This window comes from Cetorhinus maximus, chromosome 1, assembly GCF_964194155.1.
Source record: "Cetorhinus maximus chromosome 1, sCetMax3.hap1.1, whole genome shotgun sequence".
NCBI classification, from domain to species: Eukaryota; Metazoa; Chordata; class Chondrichthyes; order Lamniformes; family Cetorhinidae; genus Cetorhinus; species Cetorhinus maximus.
Genome location: NC_135879.1, coordinates 220,196,314 through 220,215,434, shown reverse-complemented (window position 1 = coordinate 220,215,434; position 19,121 = coordinate 220,196,314). Strand labels below are relative to the sequence as shown.

Sequence of the window (19,121 nt, the reverse complement as noted above, 5' to 3'; positions counted from 1 at the left end):
CCCATCAAGTCTGCACCGACACATGAGAAACACCTGACCTACCTACCTAATCCCATTTACCAGCATTTGGCCCATAGCCTTGAATGTTATGATGTGCCAAGTGCTCATCCAGGTACTTTTTAAAGGATGTGGGGCAACCCGCCTCCACCAACCTCCCAGGCAGCGCATTCCAGACCGTCACCACCCTCTGGGTAAAAAAGTTTTTCCTCACATCCCCCCTAAACCTCCTGCCCCTCACCTTGAACTTATGTCCATTCGGGACTGGCCCTTCAACTAAGGGGAACAGCTGCTCCCTATCCACCCTGTTCATGCCCCTCATAATCTTGTACACCTCAATCAGGTCTTCTCTGCTCCAATGAAAACAACCCAAGTCTATCCAACCTCTCTTCATAACTTAAATGTTTCATCCCAGGCAACATCTTGGTGCATCTCATCTGCACCCTCTCCAATGCAATCACATCCTTCCTATAATGTGGCGATCAGAACTGCACACAGTACTCTAGCTGTGGCCTCACCAAGGTTCAATACAACTCCAGCATGACCTCCCTACTTTTGTAATCTATGCCTCGATTGATAAAGGCAAGTGTCCCATATGCCTTTTTCACCACCCCACTAACATGCCCCTCCGCCTTCAGAGATCTATGGACACACACGCCAAGGTCCCTTTGTTCCTCAGAACTTCCTAGTGCCATGCCGTTCATTGAATACTTCCTTGTCAAATTACTCTTTCCAAAGTGTATCACCTGACACTTTTCAGGGTTAAATTCCATCTGCCACTTATCTGCCCATTTGACCATCCCGTCTATAACTTCCTGTAGCCCAAGACACTCAACCTCACTGTTAACAAACCGGCCAATCTTTGTGTCATCCGCAAACTTACTAATCCTACCTCCCACATAGTCATCTATGTTGTTTATATAAATGACAAATAATAGGGGACCGAGCACAGATCCCTGTGGTACGCCACTGGACACTGGCTTCCAGTCACTAAAGCATCCTTCCGTCATCACCCTCTGCCTCCTATAACTAAGCCAATTTTGAATCCACCTTATCAAATTACCCTGTATCCCATGTGCCTTTGCCTTCTTTATAAGTCTCTCATGTGGGACCTTGTCAAAGACTTTGCTGAAACCCATATAAACTACATCAACTACACTACCCTCATCTACACACCTGGTCACTTCCTCAAAAAATTCAATCAAATTTGTTAGGCATGACCTCCCTCTGACAAAGCCATGTTGGTTATCCCTGATCAAACCTTGCCTCTCCAAGTGGAGATAGATACTCTCCTTCAGAAATTTCTCCAATAGTTTCCCTACCACTGACGTGAGACTCACTAGCCTGTAGTTCCCTGGCTTATCTCTACAACCCTTCTTAAATAGCAGAACCACATTAGCTGTTCTCCAGTCCTCGGCACCTCCCCCGTGGCCAGAGAGGAATTAAAAATTTGGGTCAGAGCCCCTGCGATCTCCTCCCTTGCCTCCCTCAGCAATATGGGACACAAATCATCTGGACCTGGAGATTTGTCCACTTTTAAGCCTGCCAACACCTCCAATACCTTGTCACTCCCTATATCAATTTGCTCAACAACCTCGCAGTCTCTCTCCGACTTCCGTACCTTCATCCTCATTCTCTTAGGTGAAGACGGATGTGAAGTATTCATTCAACACTCTAGCGATGTCCTCTGGCTCCACCCATAGATTTCCCCCTTGGTCCCTAATGGGCCCTACTCTTTTCCTGGTTATCCTCTTCCCATTGATATACTTATAGAATATCTTGTGATTTTCCCTACTTTTACCAGCCAGAGCTTTCTCATATCCCCTCTTTGCTCTCCTAATTGCTTTTTTAAGCTCCACCCTGCACTTTCTGTACTCCATTATTGCCTCTGCTGATTTGCTTCCCTTGTACCTGCTAAAAGCCTCTCTTTTCCTTCTCATCGTAACCTGAATATCTCTGGTCATCCATGGTTCTCTGGGCTTGTTACTCCTCCCTATCACCCTAGAGGAGAAGATTTACTAGAATAATACCTGGAATGGGCAGGATTTCTTATGAGGAAAAGTCGGTCAGGCTAGGCTTGTATCTGCTGGAGTTTAGAAGAGTGAGAGGCGACTTATTGAAACATGTAAGATCCTGAGGGGTTTTGACAGGGTGGATGTGAAGAGGGTGTTCCCTCTTGTGGGAGAATCTAGAAGTAGAGGTCACTGCTGAAAAATCAGGGGTTGCCCATTTAAGACAATGATGAGGAGAAATTGTTTCTCTCAGAGGGTCATGAGTCTTTGGAACTCTCTTCCCCAAAAGGCAGTGGAAACAGAGTAGGGCAGAAGTAGATAGATTCTTGATAAGCACGGGGATGAAAGGTTATTGGGGGTAGGTGGGAATGTGGGGTTGATGTTATAATCAGATCAGCCAAGATCTTATTGAATGGCAAGCCATTTTAAGGGGCCGAGTGGCCTACTCCTGCTCCTAATTCATACGTTTGTGTTTTCGGGGCTGAGTTTAGAATGAATGCCAGTGTAAAACAAACAACAACAGCCTACACCTATATAGCGTGCTTAACTTAATGAAATGCCCCAAGATGCTTCACAAGTGCATTATAAAACAAAGTATGACACCGACTCAACATTCTTCCAACCTATCCCTCCCCCATCTTATCCCACCCCTTCCCCACCGCCTCAAGCATTCTCCCACCCTATCCCTGCCTTCTTCTAACCCCTCCATCTAGACAACTACTCTCCACCAACCACATCTCAACCCCTCTCTGTCTCTACAGTTTTCTGGATGATCACTTGATATTATGTGCACATGTTCTAACGTTTGAAGTTGCAAAATGTTAAATTTTCTTCCTTTGACCACAAAGATAATGATCCCGCAGGGTGTGGTTCCCCATCCAGGAGAAAGTGGGACAGCTTATTTTTAGGGGCACCTTTTTTCACCCCCTCTGCATTTGGGCTGAGCACAAGGTATCCTGAAGAGGACTGCTCAGTCACAGATGTTGCTGCCCAAAGACAGCTCTGCCCAATGATCTTCATGCATCTGTCACTGTGTGTAGATTATTGACGAGGGACTCTGAGGTTCACAGCCCTTTGCCCATCACCAATTCTCCACTACCACAAGACCTGGCAAATGGACCTGGTAGAAGCCTGCACGTGACGTTTTTTAACGTAGGGAACTTGGGGAGCCATCAACATCCACACTATCTTGATGGGTTGGTGGTCAGATTTCGATGATGTGTTGAACCACAGTGACCTGGACCACCTTGCTGCTGCAGTTTCCTCCGCCTTCGCAGCTGGTGATACACAGTCTTCCTTCACCTGTTTTGCCATTGAGAACTTTTTGTCTGGCACCCCCACCGAACCCCCGCCACACCCCCACCGAACCCCCGCCAGCCATGGGTGGCCCTAACAGGAGCAAGTAGCTTCTAATGGCATCACTCAAGCACATAAGCTTCTCCATTATATCAAGGTGGAGATCCAGGAATTGTTCAACAATATATTGAAGTCCAACAGGACTCAACACTATAACCAAATTTGACCTATTGTGGCTGCAGGCATGGGTTGGATGAAGAGAGCGGTTGGAGGGGGAGGGGGTTGGGAGTGGGGAGGAGAGTTATTAAACGTTGAAGAAGGGGTTAGGGGAGGTAGAAAATTTGGAGAGGAATAGGGGTTGGGGAAGGGGAGGGTTTGAATTGGGAGAGCTTAGAGAAGAGGGAGGGCTTAGGAAAGAGGTTTAAGGGAGGAGGGGAGGTTGGATATGGTTGGTGGGGAAGTGGTTGCCTGGTTGGAGGGGTTAGTGAAAGGTAGGGATAGAGTGGGAGAGTGCTCAGGGCTCTAGCAAAAGGATGGGATAAGGGGGGGGAGGGATAGAATGGCAGAATGCAGGGCCAGTGGGGGAAGGGGTGGAATAAGGGGAGGGATAGAGTAGGGGAATGTAGGATTGGTAGAAGAAGGGGTGGAGTGAGGAGGGGGAGAGATAGATTGGGAAAATGATAGGGAGAGTAGGAGAAGGGGTGGGATGAGGAGGGATACATTGGGAGAATGTAGGGGAAGGGGTGAAATGAGGAGGGATAGAGTGGGGTAAGTGGTGGGACGTGGAGAGATAGTATGAGAGAATGTGGGGGAACAGGTGGAATGAGGAAGCATGAGACAGGACTGATTGGTTTGAAAGTAATGGTCAATGGCTACTGGCCGGTGCATGCCGAGTGTGGGTTGGAGCTCATCAGAAACACCGAGTAGGGTTACTGTTGTTTGGTGGTGAAGGGGGTTGGGCAAAGAGTAGGAGACTGGGCAGTTGGCGAGGCAAGGAGGGCAAGGGAGGAGGAGGGGGGTGGGGGTGGGAGGGGCAAGGAGAGGGGCAGGCCATTGAGCGGGGTGAGGAGTAGGAGAATGGACAGTGGGTTGGGTGAGGAGAGGGTGGGGCAGGATGAGGAGAGGGGGCAGGGTGAGTGAAAGGTGGGGCAATTGGTGAGGTAAGGAGAGCAGGCGGGGAGGACAGGATGAGGAGATGAGGCGGGGCATACGGCAGTGCGAGGAGAGGGGCTGCGGGGCAGTGGCCGTGGCAAGGAAATGAGAAGGGAGGCGGGGTAGTGGGCAGGTGAGGTGAGGGGCAGTGGGCGGGTTGAGAGGGGCAGTGGGTGGGATGAGGAGAGAGGCAATGGACGGGTTGAGGAGAGGGGCAGTGGGTGGGGTGAGGAGAATGGGTGGGGTGAGGAAGGGGCTGGGCTGTGGGCAGGGTGTACAGAGGGGTGGCGGAATGGGCAGGGTGAGGAGAGGGGGCGTGGTGAGGAGAGGGGGTGGTGCAGTGTCCAGGTCAAAGGGGGGAGCTGTTGGGCGGGGTGAGGAGGGGGCGGGGCGCTGGGTGGGTTGAGGGAGCGGTGGGCAGCCCATTTGGTCAGGGTGATCAGAGGGGGAGGGGTGATGAGAAGGGCGGAGCGATGAGAGGGGCGGGGCGACGAGAAGGGCGGGGCGACGAGAAGGGCGGGGCGATGGGCGGTGCCTGGTTCCTTTATCGCGTTCGTTCACTTGCCGAAGATTTAAATACCGCCACTGCCGGGTTGCCAAGGCGATCAAAACGAGGCAGGGTTGTCAAATGTAATAAATAAACAGATCAAATGACAGACATTTTTTCTTTTAAAAAAAGTTTTCGTTCGGGTTTGGTCACTTTGTGAAGTTTTTATTTTCCATTTCTCGCCTTTAATTTTGGCTCCGCTCTTTTACCCATGCTGCACCACAGTATTGATAGTTGAGTTAAGATGGCGGTTCAGGAATCAGCTGCTCAACTCTCGATGGCATTAAAGGTCCAGGAATATCCGACTTTAAAGGTATGCTTTGCATATGGTGAATAAAATCATTTCCCTAATGGCTGTGCCTAGTTAATATTTCCTGCGGCTGTGCACTAGGTGCGATCTTGAAGTCACAAGGAAGAAAAGCAGCCAGAATCAAGTGCCACTTTTAGCCTATTCCATGGAAGCTAAATGTTTATTTGTGTTTTTTTATATATATATCCTGGTCTACATTCAGGATGCGGTATTCGAGTATTTTTTTTGTAAAAGTTTGGAGTGAGGAGGATGATGAACTTTTAATTCTGCTCCAATGCCCTAAATACATTCCTTAAGATGAACGAATCTCCACTCACTCGAGTTTGAATTTGGTTCGGTCGCAGTATTAAATTTTTCTAATCAGCTGTATTGATGGATGTCATTCATATCACGATCAATTTGCATTTTATAGCGTCACAATAAAATGGCCCAAGGTGCTTCACGGGAGCATTATCAAACAAAATTAGAGACTGGGCCACATTAAGATGACATTAGGCCAGATGACTAAATTTAATTGGTCAAAGAGGTAGCATTTTACAGGAGGAAAGAAAGGGAGACAAGTTGAGATTTAGGGAGGGAATTCCAGACTTGAGGCCATAGTAGCAGCAGGCATAACTGTCACTTTTGGAGTGATTAAAATCAAAAATGGTCAAAAGGTCAGAATAGGCAGAGTGCAGACATCTTGGGGTTGTGAGGGGTGGCTGTATGACCAAAGGGGATTACAGAGCTGGAAAAAGACAAAGCCGTGAAGAGATTTGAAAATGACAATGAGAATTTTAAAATCAATGTGTTGCTTAATTGGGAGCCAGTGAAATGAGCACGATGGTGGGTGGGTGATTGCTGAATGGGACTTTGTGTGAGTTATGGTAGATTCTGGTTTCAAGTTTGTAGAGCGTATTTAGTATGATCGAGGCTGGCCAGGCATGTTAGAATAGTCAAATCTAGAAGTAACTGACATGGATGAAGGTTTCTTTGGTCGATAAACTGAGGTGGGGTAGCCTGACAGTTTAGAGACAGTGGAGTGGTTAAAAGCAGTGGAGCTGAATATTGTCACCATATATGTCTAAGCTATGTTTTCAGATTATGTCACTGAGGTGCAGTGTGTAGATTTTCTTTTATTTGTTCGTGGGATGTGAATGTTGCTAGCAAAGCCAGCATTTATTGCTAATCCCCAAATGCCCGTGAGAAGGTAAACTGTCTGGTGTAGGTACGCCCACAGTGCTGTTGCACAGAGAGTTCCAGTATTTTGATCCATGAACAACGTTATTTTTCCAAGTCAGGATGGTATGTCACTTGGAATGGAATTTGCAGGTGGTGGCAGTCCCACGCATCAGTTGCTGCTGTTCTTCTAGGCAGTAGAGGTCAGGGGATTTGGAAGGTGCTGTTGAAGAAATCTTGATGAGTTGCTGCACTGTAGTCCTGATATCATAGTGTTGGGGAGATTGAATGTTTAAGGTGGTGGATGTGGTGTCGAGGAAGTGGGCTGCTTTGTCCTGGATGGTGTCAAGCTTCTTGAATGTTGTTGAAGCTGCACTCATCCAGGCAAGTGGAGTGTTCCCATCACACTCCTGACTTGTGCCTTGTAGATGGTGGATAGGCTTTGGGGAATCAGGAGGTGAGTTACTCGTCTCAGAATCCTCAGACTTTGACCTGCTCTTGGAGCCACAGTATTTATATAGCTGGTTTCTGGTCAGTGGTGACCCCTATTCAGTAATGATAATACCGTTGAATGTCATGCTGAGATGGTTAGATTCTCTGTTGTTGGAGAAGGTCATTGTCTGACATTTGTGTGGTATGAAGGCTGCCTGTAACTTATCAGCCCAAGCCTGAATATTGTCCAGGTCTTGCTGCATATGGACATGGACTGCTTCATTATCTGAGGAGTTGCAAATAGAATGGAACATGGTGCAATCACCAGTGAACATCCGTACTTTTGATCTTGTGGACGGAAGATCATGGACGAAGTGGCTGAAGGTGTTTGTTCCTGGGACCTGTTCTGAGAAACTCTTGTGCTGTCCTGGGGCTGAGATGACTGGCCTCCAACAATGGTAGCCATCTTACTTTCTGCTGTGTATGACCCCAGTAGAGTTGGTGGAGATATTTTCCCCCATGATCCCCATTGATTTCAATTTTACCAGGTATCCTTGATGCCATACCAAGTCTAATGCTGCTTTGATGTCAAGGACAGTCACTCAGCCAACCTCTGGAATTCAGCTCTTTTTATCCATGTTTGGGCTAAGGCCCCATTGAGATTTGGAGTACAGTGGTCCTGACAAAACCCAAACTGAGGATCAGTGAGCTGGTTACTGGTGAACAAGTGCTGCTTGTTAGCACTGTCGGTGATGCCTTCCATCACTCGGCTGATGATTGAGAGTAGTCTGATGAGGTAGTAATTTTTAGGATTGGATTTGCTTTGCTTCTTTGTGGACAATGATAAGAAATAGGGAGTCAAGGATAGATCCTTGGGAGACACCAGAGGTAGTGGATGCAGGAGTGGGATGGGAAGTCATTGCAGGTGATTCTCTGGCTGCGACTGGATGGATGAGAATGAAACCAGGTAAGCACAGTCCCACCCAGTCGGAAGAGGAGAGGAGAGGACTGGAACAGAATGTTAAGGTCAATCCTGTCAAAGACTGTAGACAGGTTGAGAAAGACCAGGAGGGCTGGTTTACCTTTGTCACATTGATCTTGAATGCCATTTGTGATTTTGGTAAGAGCCATTTCAGTGCTGTGGTGAGGGTGAAAACTTGATGGGAGGAATTCAAACATGAAGTTTCAAGAAAGACAGGCATGGATTTTGGAGGTGAGAACACACTCGAGGAATTTGGAGAGAAAGGTAGTCTGGAGATGGGATTGGGTTTTATTTTTGAGCCAAGTGGTAATGATGGCACATGTGAAGGAAAAGAAGCAGTTCCTGAAGGGGGGGAGAGCAGTCAATAATATCAGCTAATATGAACAATGAAAAGTACAAAGAACAATGACAAGTACAGCACAGGAACAGGCCCTTTGGCTCTCCAAGCCTGCGCTGATCATGTTGCCTGTCAAACTAAAACATTTTGCACATCCGGGATCCTTATCCCTCTATTCCCATCCTATTCATGTATTTGTCAAGCTGCCTCTTAAACACCACTACCGTACCTACTTCCACCATCTCCTCTGGCAGCAAATTCCAGACACTCACTACCCTCTGCATAAAAAACTTGCCCCGCATATCTCCCCTAAAGTTTTCTCCTCTCACCTTAAATCTATGTCCTCTAGTAATTGACTCTTCCACCCTGGGAAAAAGCTTCTGACTATCTACTCTGTCCATGCCACTCATAATTTTGTAAACTTCTAACAAGTCGCCCCTCAATCTCCATTGCTCTAGTGAGAACAATCTGAGTTTCTCCAACCTCTCCTCGTAGCTGATAACCTCCAGACCAGACAGCATCCTGGTATACCTCCTCTGCATCCTCTCCAACACCTCCATATGGGAGGCAGGAAGGGAAGTTGGGTAGTCAGCAGTTTCGTGGGAATAGGGTTGAGGCAGCAGGAGGTGGGTTTCATGAACAAGATGAGCTTGGAGAGGCAATGAGGGGAGATAGGAGACAATGATATGAATTCAGCTATTATTATTGGTTAGCGAGGATGATTGCCTTCTGAGTTCGAAGATTGCTGATGAGGCCAATCCGACTTTATGGCATGTAGGGTATTTGTTGTCATGTGGAATGTCTGGTCGTGTGTTATCAGTTCAGGTCCTGGTGTGCTCTTTATGCTGCTCTCGCTTTTCCTCTTCATTTTTTTTTTGTTATTGGGTCTCAAAAAGCTAGGATCCTTCCTACAGACTCTGCTGCCAGCTGGTTCGGCCCAAGGTGATGGTCTCTCAGGAGTTGATGTCAGTGTCGCATTTCTTCATGTTGGCTTTCAGCATATCCTTGAAAGGCTTCTCCTGTCGTCTTCTGGTATGCCTGCCCTGGCTGAGCTGGAAGAAGACCTGCTTTGCGAGCTTGGTATCTGGCATCTGAACTATATGACCAAGCCAATGAAGTTGATGGTGGATAATCGTAACCTCAATACTTGTGAGAAGACAACCTATGTTGGTATATCTGTCCTCCCACTTAATATGCAAGACCTTCCACTGACAGCATTGATGGTATGACTCCAGTGATTTGAGGTGCCTCCTATACGTTGTCCATGTTTCAGCCGTGTACAATAAGGACGGGATCATGACTGCATTATGGACCATGAGTTTTGTTTCAGTTTAGGTGTCATGATCTTCAAACAGTTGCTTCCTCAGGAGGCCAATAGCTGTACCAGCAGATTTCAGGTGATGCTGGATTTCTTCGTCAGTTGTCAGCCTTCTATGAAAGATAACTTCCGAGATATTGCAAGTATTCTATATTTTCCAGGCACTCATCATGATTCTTAATCAATGGGGCTGGGGTGTGTGATTTGGACTTGCTGATTGAGGACTATGGTTTTCTGAATGTTGAGTGTAGGCAGGGAGAATGGGGGCAGAACCTTAGAAAGTTTTGCCCCTCAGATAGAAGTAGCAGAGGCAGCTGAATAGATCATTGTTTAAAAAGAATAGTCCATGAGTTTCTCTCTCTTATTGTTGAAGATTGGAGGAGCCAGGGAAGGTCGTTTAAGACTGTGATATCTAGCAAACCGCTTCACTAATCTACTGATACAAAAGCAAATTACTGCATATTCTGGAAATCTAGAATAAAAATCAAATGATGGAAAAATTCAGGTCAGGTGGAATCTGTGATTGAAACACTGTTTTTCTCCAGATTATTTCAAAACTATTTCCTGTTGCTATGATGTGAACTATTGTTGTAGTATTCTTCCAATTTTTGATAATCCCATCATATATTGGCTGCTCAATCTGATTTTCCACTATTACTACTGGAGTCCTCCAAGGATCTATCCTTAGCCAACTCCTTTTTCCTCATCGAACAAGGGGAAGAAAGTTTATTGTGGGTAGGCAGGAATGTGAGGTTGAGGTTACGTTCAGATCAGCCATGATTTTATTGAATGATGGAGCAGGTTCAAGGAGCTGAATGTCCTACTCCTCCTAAATCGTATGTTGATATGTACGTATATATTGGCTTCTTCACAAGATCAACATTCTGAAGACATGAGATCAGCTTTTACACGTATACCAAGAACACCCAGTTCTACCAGTCAACCCTTGCACTGTTTCTATATTCAGAAGCTGTAAATCTAAAATAAAAAGAGAAAATACATCACCTTACCAATGCGTTTAGAAAAGTATAGTATGTTTAGAACAAATCAACATGGTTTTACAAAAGGGAAATCATGTTTGACAAATTTATTAGTGCTTTTTGAGGATGTAACTAGTAAGGTAGGTAAAGGGGAGCCAGTAGACGTTGTATACCTGGTTTTCCAAAAGAAATTTGGAAAGGTGCCACACAAAAGCTTACGAGGCAAGATAAGGGCTCATGGAGTGGGGGTTGATCTATTAGCATGGTTAGAGGATTGGCTAATGGACAGGAAGCAAAGAGTGGCATAACGGGGCATTTTTAAGTTGGCAGGCTGTGACTAGTGGAGTGCTGCAAGAATCCGTGCTAGGGCCACAGTTATTTGCAATCTATATTAATGACTTAGATGAAGAGACAGAGTAATGTATCTACGTTTGCTGATGATACAAAACCAGAAAAGGAAAGCTGTGGGGAGGACACAGGCTGCAATGGAAATGCAGGCAGGTTGGGTGAGTGGGCAACAAGATCTCAGATGGAGTATAATTTTTTTTAAACATTCATGGGATGTGAGCATCGCTGGCTCGGCCAGCATTTATTGTCCATCCTTAATTGCCCTTGTTCAGGGGGTATTTTAGAGTCAACCACATTGCTGTGGGTCTGGAGTCACATGTAGGCCACACCAGGCAAGGACAGCAGATGTAGGGAAGTGTCAAGTTATTCACTTTTCACAGAGAATATTTTGAAAAAAATTTTATAGAAGGTGTGAAACTTGTAAGTGTTGATGTTCAAGGAGTCTCAGCTGTGCTTGTACAAGGGATGCAGAAAGTTAGCAAGCAGGTGCAGCAAGCAATTAGGAAGGCAAATGGCATGTTACCGGCGTGTTGCCCTTTCCTGGGCTCAATCCTCTTGCACTAAGTCTTGCTACAATTGTATACGGCTTTGGTGAGACTACACCTGGAATACTGTGTGCAGGTATGGTCTCTATAAGTAAGGAAGGATATACTTGCATTCGAGAGAGTAACTGGTTCCTGAGATGAAGGGGTTGACCTATGATGAGAGGCTGCGTGAATTAGGCGTATGTTCTCTGGAGTTTAGAAGAATGAGGCAAGCTCATTGAAACATACAAGATTCTGAAGGAGTTTGATAAGGTAGATGCTGAGAGGTTTCCACTGGGGAATCAAACACTGGAGCACAGTCTCAGGATAAGGGGCCGATCATTTAGGACCGAGATGCAGAGAAATAACTTCACTCAAAGGGTTGTGAACACTTGGAATTCTCTGCCCCAGAGTGTTGTGGACGCTCCATCGTTGGATACTTTTAAGACTGGGACTGGTGCCTTAGAGAATTGAGGGATGTGAGGAGCGGGTGGGAAATTGGAGTTTAAACACAAGGTCATCCATGATCGTATTGAATGGCAGAGCACGTTCAACGGACCGTGTGATCCACTCCTGTTCCAATTTCTTTTGTGTGCTGGAAATACTCACAGATCTGACAGCATCAGTGGTGAGAAAAACAAAGTTAATATTGCAGATCAGTGATCTGTTAGAACGCTATATGATTTTTGTTGTCTTACTGTTATGTTATGAGTTGAGTTGAAAATTTGAGGCAGAAATTTTAGAAAGTCAGATATCTTGGGATAATAAATCCAACCCTTCTAAGTGGGAACGCAAGAACCAGATTGACCTCAAAAGGTGGGATTATCAAAATGTTTTACTGTTAACCTGCTATAGTAATAAGCATTAGACCATGAAACAGATAAATAGTTCCAACTACCTACAAGAGAACTGGTTCAGATTTGAATATCTTTTCCATTATTATTATTGTTATTTACCTTATTGCCTAATAGAAAATATCATGACAAATTACTGCCAGTGTTTTTCCCTATTTCATCTTTGTGGAATAATGCAGTAATTGTAATGTTTTCTTGTAGGTACCTTATGAAACCTTGAATAAACGCTTCCGAGCTGCCCAGAAGAATATTGACCGAGAAACTAGTCATGTGACCATGGTCGTTGCAGAACTAGAGAAAACATTGAGCAACTGCCCAGCAGTGGACTCTGTGGTGACCTTGCTAGATGGGGTGGTTGAGAAACTCAGTGCTCTGAAGAGAAAGGTACAATAAATATTTTATGTTGGTGACAAAAGCTTATGCTATCGGTGTCACGATATGTCGTTTGGTACACTTGATATTTAGTAGCAGTACTATTCTTGACAACTGACCTAAAGTGCAAAATTGAAAATTTTCTTTTCATAAAGTAACAGTATTTTAAAAAGGTTTGATAACAATTACATTTTTTTTTGAGAGGAATGGGTTCTTATCTCAATGAAATTCTGATAGTTTAATAATACATTCACTTTGTTACATGCATGCAGACCAAAATGGTGGCATAGTGGTAATGCCACTAGAGTGGTAATCTAGAGGTCCAAACTAATGCTCTGGGGACACTGGTTCAAATCTCACCATATCAGCTGGCACAATTTAAATTCATTTAATAAAACAAAAGCCTGGAATTGAAAACTAGACTCAGTTTCATGGTCACTATCACTATCATTGATTGTTGTAAAAACGTACATTCTTCCTTATGAAAATCAAATGTTTTTTTTATTTTGAAGCAAGTCATTTTGAGAAAAAATATTAATGAAAATGTAAAATTGTACCCTTTTGTTATGCTTAGGAATTTGTACATTTGGCCATTCCTGTTGGATTTTGCTTGATGTCTGAGCACCATTTATACCATTTTTAAAAAACTTTGTATTCTGAGATTCAGGATGTGCATTATTATTTGTTATATGTTATTTTTCTTTTACCCAGCCTATCAAAGCAGCAAGGTTGTTTGTTTCATTTGCATGCTTATGGGCTAGTGAGGTAGAATTCTTATTGTTGATTAGTAGAAGGGTTCAGCTGCTATAAAGAGTAACGTTTTATCAGTGTGGTCTGTATTAGGAATTGGAGTTATGAAAAGTTAAATGTTTTACTTTGAATAAAGTTACTGCAAGTATGGATGTGGCACTGAATAGCCCCTTTATTCATATTCATCCACACACTAAGTCTGTAAATAGATTTGATATGACACAGTGCAAGTATAATAGTGAAAGTAAACAACCAAAAATATTCATAACTTTTTAAAAATGCAAACCTCAGCATTTCCCTAATATTTATACTAGGGGCTGGTAGCAGGTTAACTCTTGAGGAGATGGATTATTCTTTTGAAACACACCCATCTATCTTCTAGCCAAGCGATTTACATTTGCAATCTATATTTGAATCTTTTACTTTCCAGATTACATTTACAAATATCCAAAGTTGGCAATTTTTTAACCTGGGCATTTAATCTAATTTAACTGCAAAACTGTTTATTTTTCTAAGTGTCGGCTACAAGTTTGCGACTAGTATTTTGCAGCTGAAATTTAACTGGTCTGAATTTTGAACCAGTGCTAAATTTTGACATGTACTAGTCGAGCCAAATGTCTAACATGTGGCTGAAAATTGAAGTAGATAAATAGTTGAGCCTGCACTGAAACAAAAACAAAAAATGCTGGTATGGACTTGAAACGTTAACTCTGTCTTTCTCTCCACAGATGCTGTCAGACCTGCTGAGTTTTTCCAGCAATTTTTGTTTTTGTTTCAGATTTCCAGCATCTGCAGTATTTTGCTTTTATGAGCTTGCACTGATTTTATTTTTTTTATCTTCTTTCATGGGATGTGTGCATTGCTGGCTCGGCTAGCATTTATTACCCATCCCTAATTGCCCTTGAGAAGCCTTGAACTGCTGCAGCCCATGTGGTGGAGGTAACCCCCAAAACCCCCAAAAGTGTTGTTAGGAAGGGAGTTCCAGGACTGACACAGTGATAGTAAAGGAATGGTGATAGAATTCCAAGTCAGGATGCCGTGTGCCTTGGAGGGGAACTTGCAGGTGTGGTGTTCCTATGCATTTGCTACCCTTGTCCTTTTAGGTGGCAGAGGTCACAGGCTTGGAAGATGCTGTCAAAGAAGCTTTGGTGAATTCCTGCAGTGCATCTTGTAGATGGTACACACTGCAGCCACTGTGCATCGGTGTTCAAGGGAGTGAATGTTATAAGTGGTGTGTGGGGTGCCATTCAGTGGGCTACTTGTCCTTGATGGTATTGAGCTACTTCATTGGAGCTGCACTCAGCCAGGCAAGTGGAGAGCATTCCTTTACACTCCTGACTTGTGCCTTGTAGATGGTGGACAGGCTTTGGGGAGTCAGAAGGTGAGTTTCTCTCTGTAGAATTCCCAGCCTCTGACCTGCTCTTGCAGCCACAGTACTTAAATGGCTAGTCCAGTCCAGTTTCTGGTCAATGATAACCAGGATGTTGATAGTAGGGGATTCAGTGTTGTAATGCTATTGAATGTCAAGGGGAGATGGTTGGATTCTCTCTTGTTGCAGATGGTCATTACCTGACACTAGGGTGGCACGAATGCAACTTGCCACTTATCAGCCCAACCCTGAATATTGTCCAGGACTTGCTGCATATGCGTACGGACTACTTTGGTATCTGAGGAGTCACGAATGGTGCTGAACATTGTGCTGAGCATCCCCACTCCTAATCTTGTGATGGAGGCAAGGTCATTGATGAAAATGGTTGTCCTAGGACAGCATCCTGAGGAACTCCTGCAATGGGACTAAGATGATTGACCTCCAACCACAACCATCTTCCTTTGTGACAAGTATGACTCCAAACAGTGGAGTTTCCCCCTGCCCGATTCCCATTGATTCCAATTTTGCTAAGATTCCTCGATGCCACACTCAGTCAAATACTGCCTTGAAGTCAAGGGTAATCACTCTCACCTCATCTGAGTTGAGCTCTTTTGTATGTGTTTGGACCACGGCTGTAATGTGGTCAGGAACTGAGTGACCCTGGCAGAACCCAAACTGAGCAACAGTGAACATGTTATTTCTGAGTAAATGCCATTTAATAGCACTGTCGACTACCCCTTCCATCACTTTGCTGCTAATCAAGAGTAGAATGATGGGCTGGCAATTGGTGGGTTTGGATTTGTCCTACTTTTTGTGGACATGACATACCTGGGCAATTTTCCACCTTGTTAGATAGATGCCAGTGTTGTACCTGGAACAGCTTGGCTAGGGGCGTGGCAAGTTCTGGTGCGCAGGTCTTCAGTCAAGGACATTCTCAATGTGAAGATAAGACTTCATTTCCACAAGGACAATGTGGTGGTCACTCCTGCCAATATTGTCATGAACAGCTCCATCAGCGGCTGGTAGATTGGTGAGGACAAGGTCTAGTGGGTTTTCCCTCATGTTTGTTCCCTCACCACCTGCTCCAGTCCCAGTCTAGCAGCTGTTTTCTGTAGGACTCAGTCAGTGGTGGCGTTACCAAGTCCCCCACCCAGAGTACATTCTGTGCCCTTGCTACCTTCAGTGCTTCCTCCAAGTGGTGTTCAACATGGAGGAGCACTGATTCATCAGCTGAGGGCATGCTGTAGTTGGTAATCAGGAGGTTTCCTTGCCCATGTTTGACCAGATGCCATGAGACGTTAGGGGGTCGAGAGTCAATGTTGAGGACTCGAAGGGGTACTCCCCCACCCCCGACTGTACACAACTGTGCCGCCACTTCTGCTGGGTTGGTCCTGTCAGTGGGACGGGCATACCCAGGATGGTGATGGTGGTGTCTGGGACATTGTCTGTAACGTATGATTCCATGAGAATGACGATGTCAGGCTTTTGCTTGACTAGTCGGTGGGACAGCTCTCCAAATCTTAGCACAAGCCTTCAGATGTTAGTAAGGAAGACTTTGCAGGATCGACAGGGGGTGTGCTGTTGTTGTTTCCAGTGCCTAGGTCGATTTCAATTTTTTTTGGGCTCATAATGGTTTGATACAATTGAGTTGCTTGCTCAGCCATTTCAGAGGGCATTAAAGAGTCATTCACATTGCTGTGGGTCTGGAATCACTTGGAGGCCAGACCAGGTAAGAACAGCAGATTTCCTTCCCTAAAGGACATTAGTGAATGTTTCATGTTCACTATAACTGAGGCTAGCTTTTAATTCCAGGTTTATTAATTGAATTTAAATTCCACCAGCTGCCGTGGTGGGATTTTAACCTGTATCCCCAGAGCATGAGCCTAGGCCTCTGGTTACTAGTCCGGTGACATTACTGCTATGCCATCACCTATCCTTTCATACAGCTTCTTATAGCATTATAAGACTGATAGAAATATTAATGCATGATGTTTTGGATATATGCTAAATTTTAGTTTTATTCAGTTTTAGCTATTTTTTGTTATGAGCGCTGTTATTATCTGCATTCTTCATTCTTCTTGACCTTCACCTCATCATCCATAATGTGGCTATTTATAGAACTATTGGTTAAAGAGATTTTTGCTGTGAAGTTTAAAATCAATCTTATGAATTACGTGCAATGTCGCTTTTTAGGTATTTTGGTATCCTGATGTATTGGTTTGAAGGAATTACTTTGGAAAATTATTTTTGCTGAATTAATGGTCCAGAATTTGCAGGAAAAATAATGGTGAGTTTATTGTGTTTTCCTTAGGGAAGGGAAGGTTGAGAAAAGATTTGATAGAGGTGTCCAAAATCATAAGGGGTCTGGACAGTGTAGATAGGGAGAAGTTATTCCCATTCGTGAAAGGATTGAGAACAAGAGAGCACAGATTTAAAGTAATTAGTAAAAGAAGCAGAAGTGATATGAGTAGAAACTTTTTTACGCAGTGAGTGCTTAGGCTTTGGATTACACTGCCTGAGTATGGTGGACGCAGGTTCAATTGAAGCATTCAAAAGGGAATTAGACTGTTACTGGACAAGGAAGAATGTGCTGGGTTTTGGGGAGGAGGCAGGGGAATTGTACTAGGTGAGTTGCTCATTTGGAGAGCCAGTGCAGACACGATGGGCCAAATGGTCGTCTCCTGGGTTGTAACAATTCTGCACAATGATTATGTGCATCTTGTTATTAATGTGCTTTTCAAGAGAAAGCTCAAATATTTTTTGGTGAGGGAGAGATGCCGTAAATTGGGAATTGCACAAATTATTGGACAATTTGCCCTGCCTTGCAGAAACAGGAATTTTCCTATGAGTGCCAAGAAAGTGCTGGATTTGCAAGGTAAATATGCTGTTGAAAGTTAGGGCTGCTATTCCATTGCTTAACAATGCTGTTAATGTGGTGATTAAGAGTCTTGACATGCCACTTAACCTGGAGGACCCAAAAGAGAACACTTGAAACTCTGGAATCTCCTGCAGGTAATAATTTGCTTGTAGAGGCATTGTTCAAAAAAATATCTTTTTTTGTCCTTGCCTGTCTCTTTTCTACCACCACCCCCCTTTCTCTTTCTGCATTTACTTCGACTCTAATTTATCCTATTTGCTCTCCATTATTTGCTCTGTTTCTTTCGTTATCCTTAAATTTCATTGGTTAAGGAAATAGAGTCCTGTTGTTCACCAAGGGCCAAGATGATGACATCACTGGCCTGCTACCAATTTGTGGCACAGAAATAAAAGGAGTTGAAGAGTAAGGGGACAAAATCCAACTCATGATACATGCCACGAGATGCTCTGCTCCACCAGGTTCTGGGCTATCATTGAAGATTTTGTTAGAAATATAGGAATAATTTAACTCCTTCACTTAATTATGCTTAGTAACCTTTCTACATCAGTGCTCCTGAAGTGTTCATCAATAGTCTTTCTAAACAAATTGTATTCAAAAATGATCTGCAGCGGAGGAAACAAAAGGATATTGATTAGATAATTTGTAATTGTTTTAAATGGTTCTAATAGTTTTCTTAAAACAGCAAGTCTACTTGTGGATGGAATAGTGATAACTAAGATATTTTCCTGTGAAGTGTATTTTACTTGGCAGGCATTACATTGCAATGAACTGCAAACATGTAATGTTACACAATAGCTGTTTCTTTGTATTTATCAGGATAATAACACTTGTCTAGTGTTTGTCGAGTCTGAAGTTTTTGTTTTGGCTCATCGGGCGATATTCAATTTTCTTCTTTGTTGATTTAGTTGTTTTAGCATCTTATTTTCTCCTTCCTGGTGGATGATTTTTCACTTTGATTATTCTCCAGGCATGTTGCACAAAAAAAAAAATCCCACATTTAAATTTTCTCAATTCAATTTCAATTTTCATTATTGCCTATACGGAAATTCATTTTGGGTACATTGATCGTTCATTAAAAAATTGCATATAAATGAATAATAACGAAAAGAAAATCACCCTATCACAGAGGTCTAACTTCAGAACAATGTCTTAAAATCTATCCCTTGCCTTGAAATCAGTGAGTCCTACCATGAGTGCATATCCTCATCCATTCAAATTTCTGTTAAGAGTCCTTATAGAGGACACACAAGCAAGTTCAGAAACTGATTTGTCCTGCAAAAGGATTGTAGTATTTTCTCTCAGCGCAACCAGCATTATTACTGAGACAAGAGATGATTCTCATTGTTTGTGACATTTGTAAATTTCGTCAAAATTCTTCAAGAGCAGATTTGGCCAAGAAAGACCTGCTCTTCAAATACCCTTCCTGCCTGTTTTAATGATCTCTGTACTCATGAAGAATCTACTTTCTTAAGACAACAGCACTAGGAGAGAGATCCAAAAAGGAC

At 43.8% G+C, this 19,121-nt stretch overlaps 2 protein-coding genes across 3 annotated transcripts in view; one reads left to right on the top strand and one right to left on the bottom strand.

Moving 5' to 3' along the window:
• The window catches only part of ctbp1 (C-terminal binding protein 1), a 414,171-nt gene that overhangs the window by 342,737 nt on the left and 52,313 nt on the right, over nt 1–19,121 (bottom strand). The window lies entirely within an intron of this gene.
• maea (macrophage erythroblast attacher, E3 ubiquitin ligase) overlaps nt 4,976–19,121 on the top strand; it is a 171,908-nt gene continuing 157,762 nt past the window's right edge. Inside the window, exons 1-2 of one of the 2 annotated variants that reach the window (XM_078553628.1) lie at nt 4,976–5,317; nt 12,449–12,631. In XM_078553628.1, coding sequence (XP_078409754.1) covers nt 5,249–5,317; nt 12,449–12,631 — 252 coding nt within the window. In that variant the 5' untranslated portion in view covers nt 4,976–5,248. The remainder of the gene's footprint in view (nt 5,318–12,448; nt 12,632–19,121) is intronic. The other variant, XM_078553618.1, reaches the window with a different exon arrangement.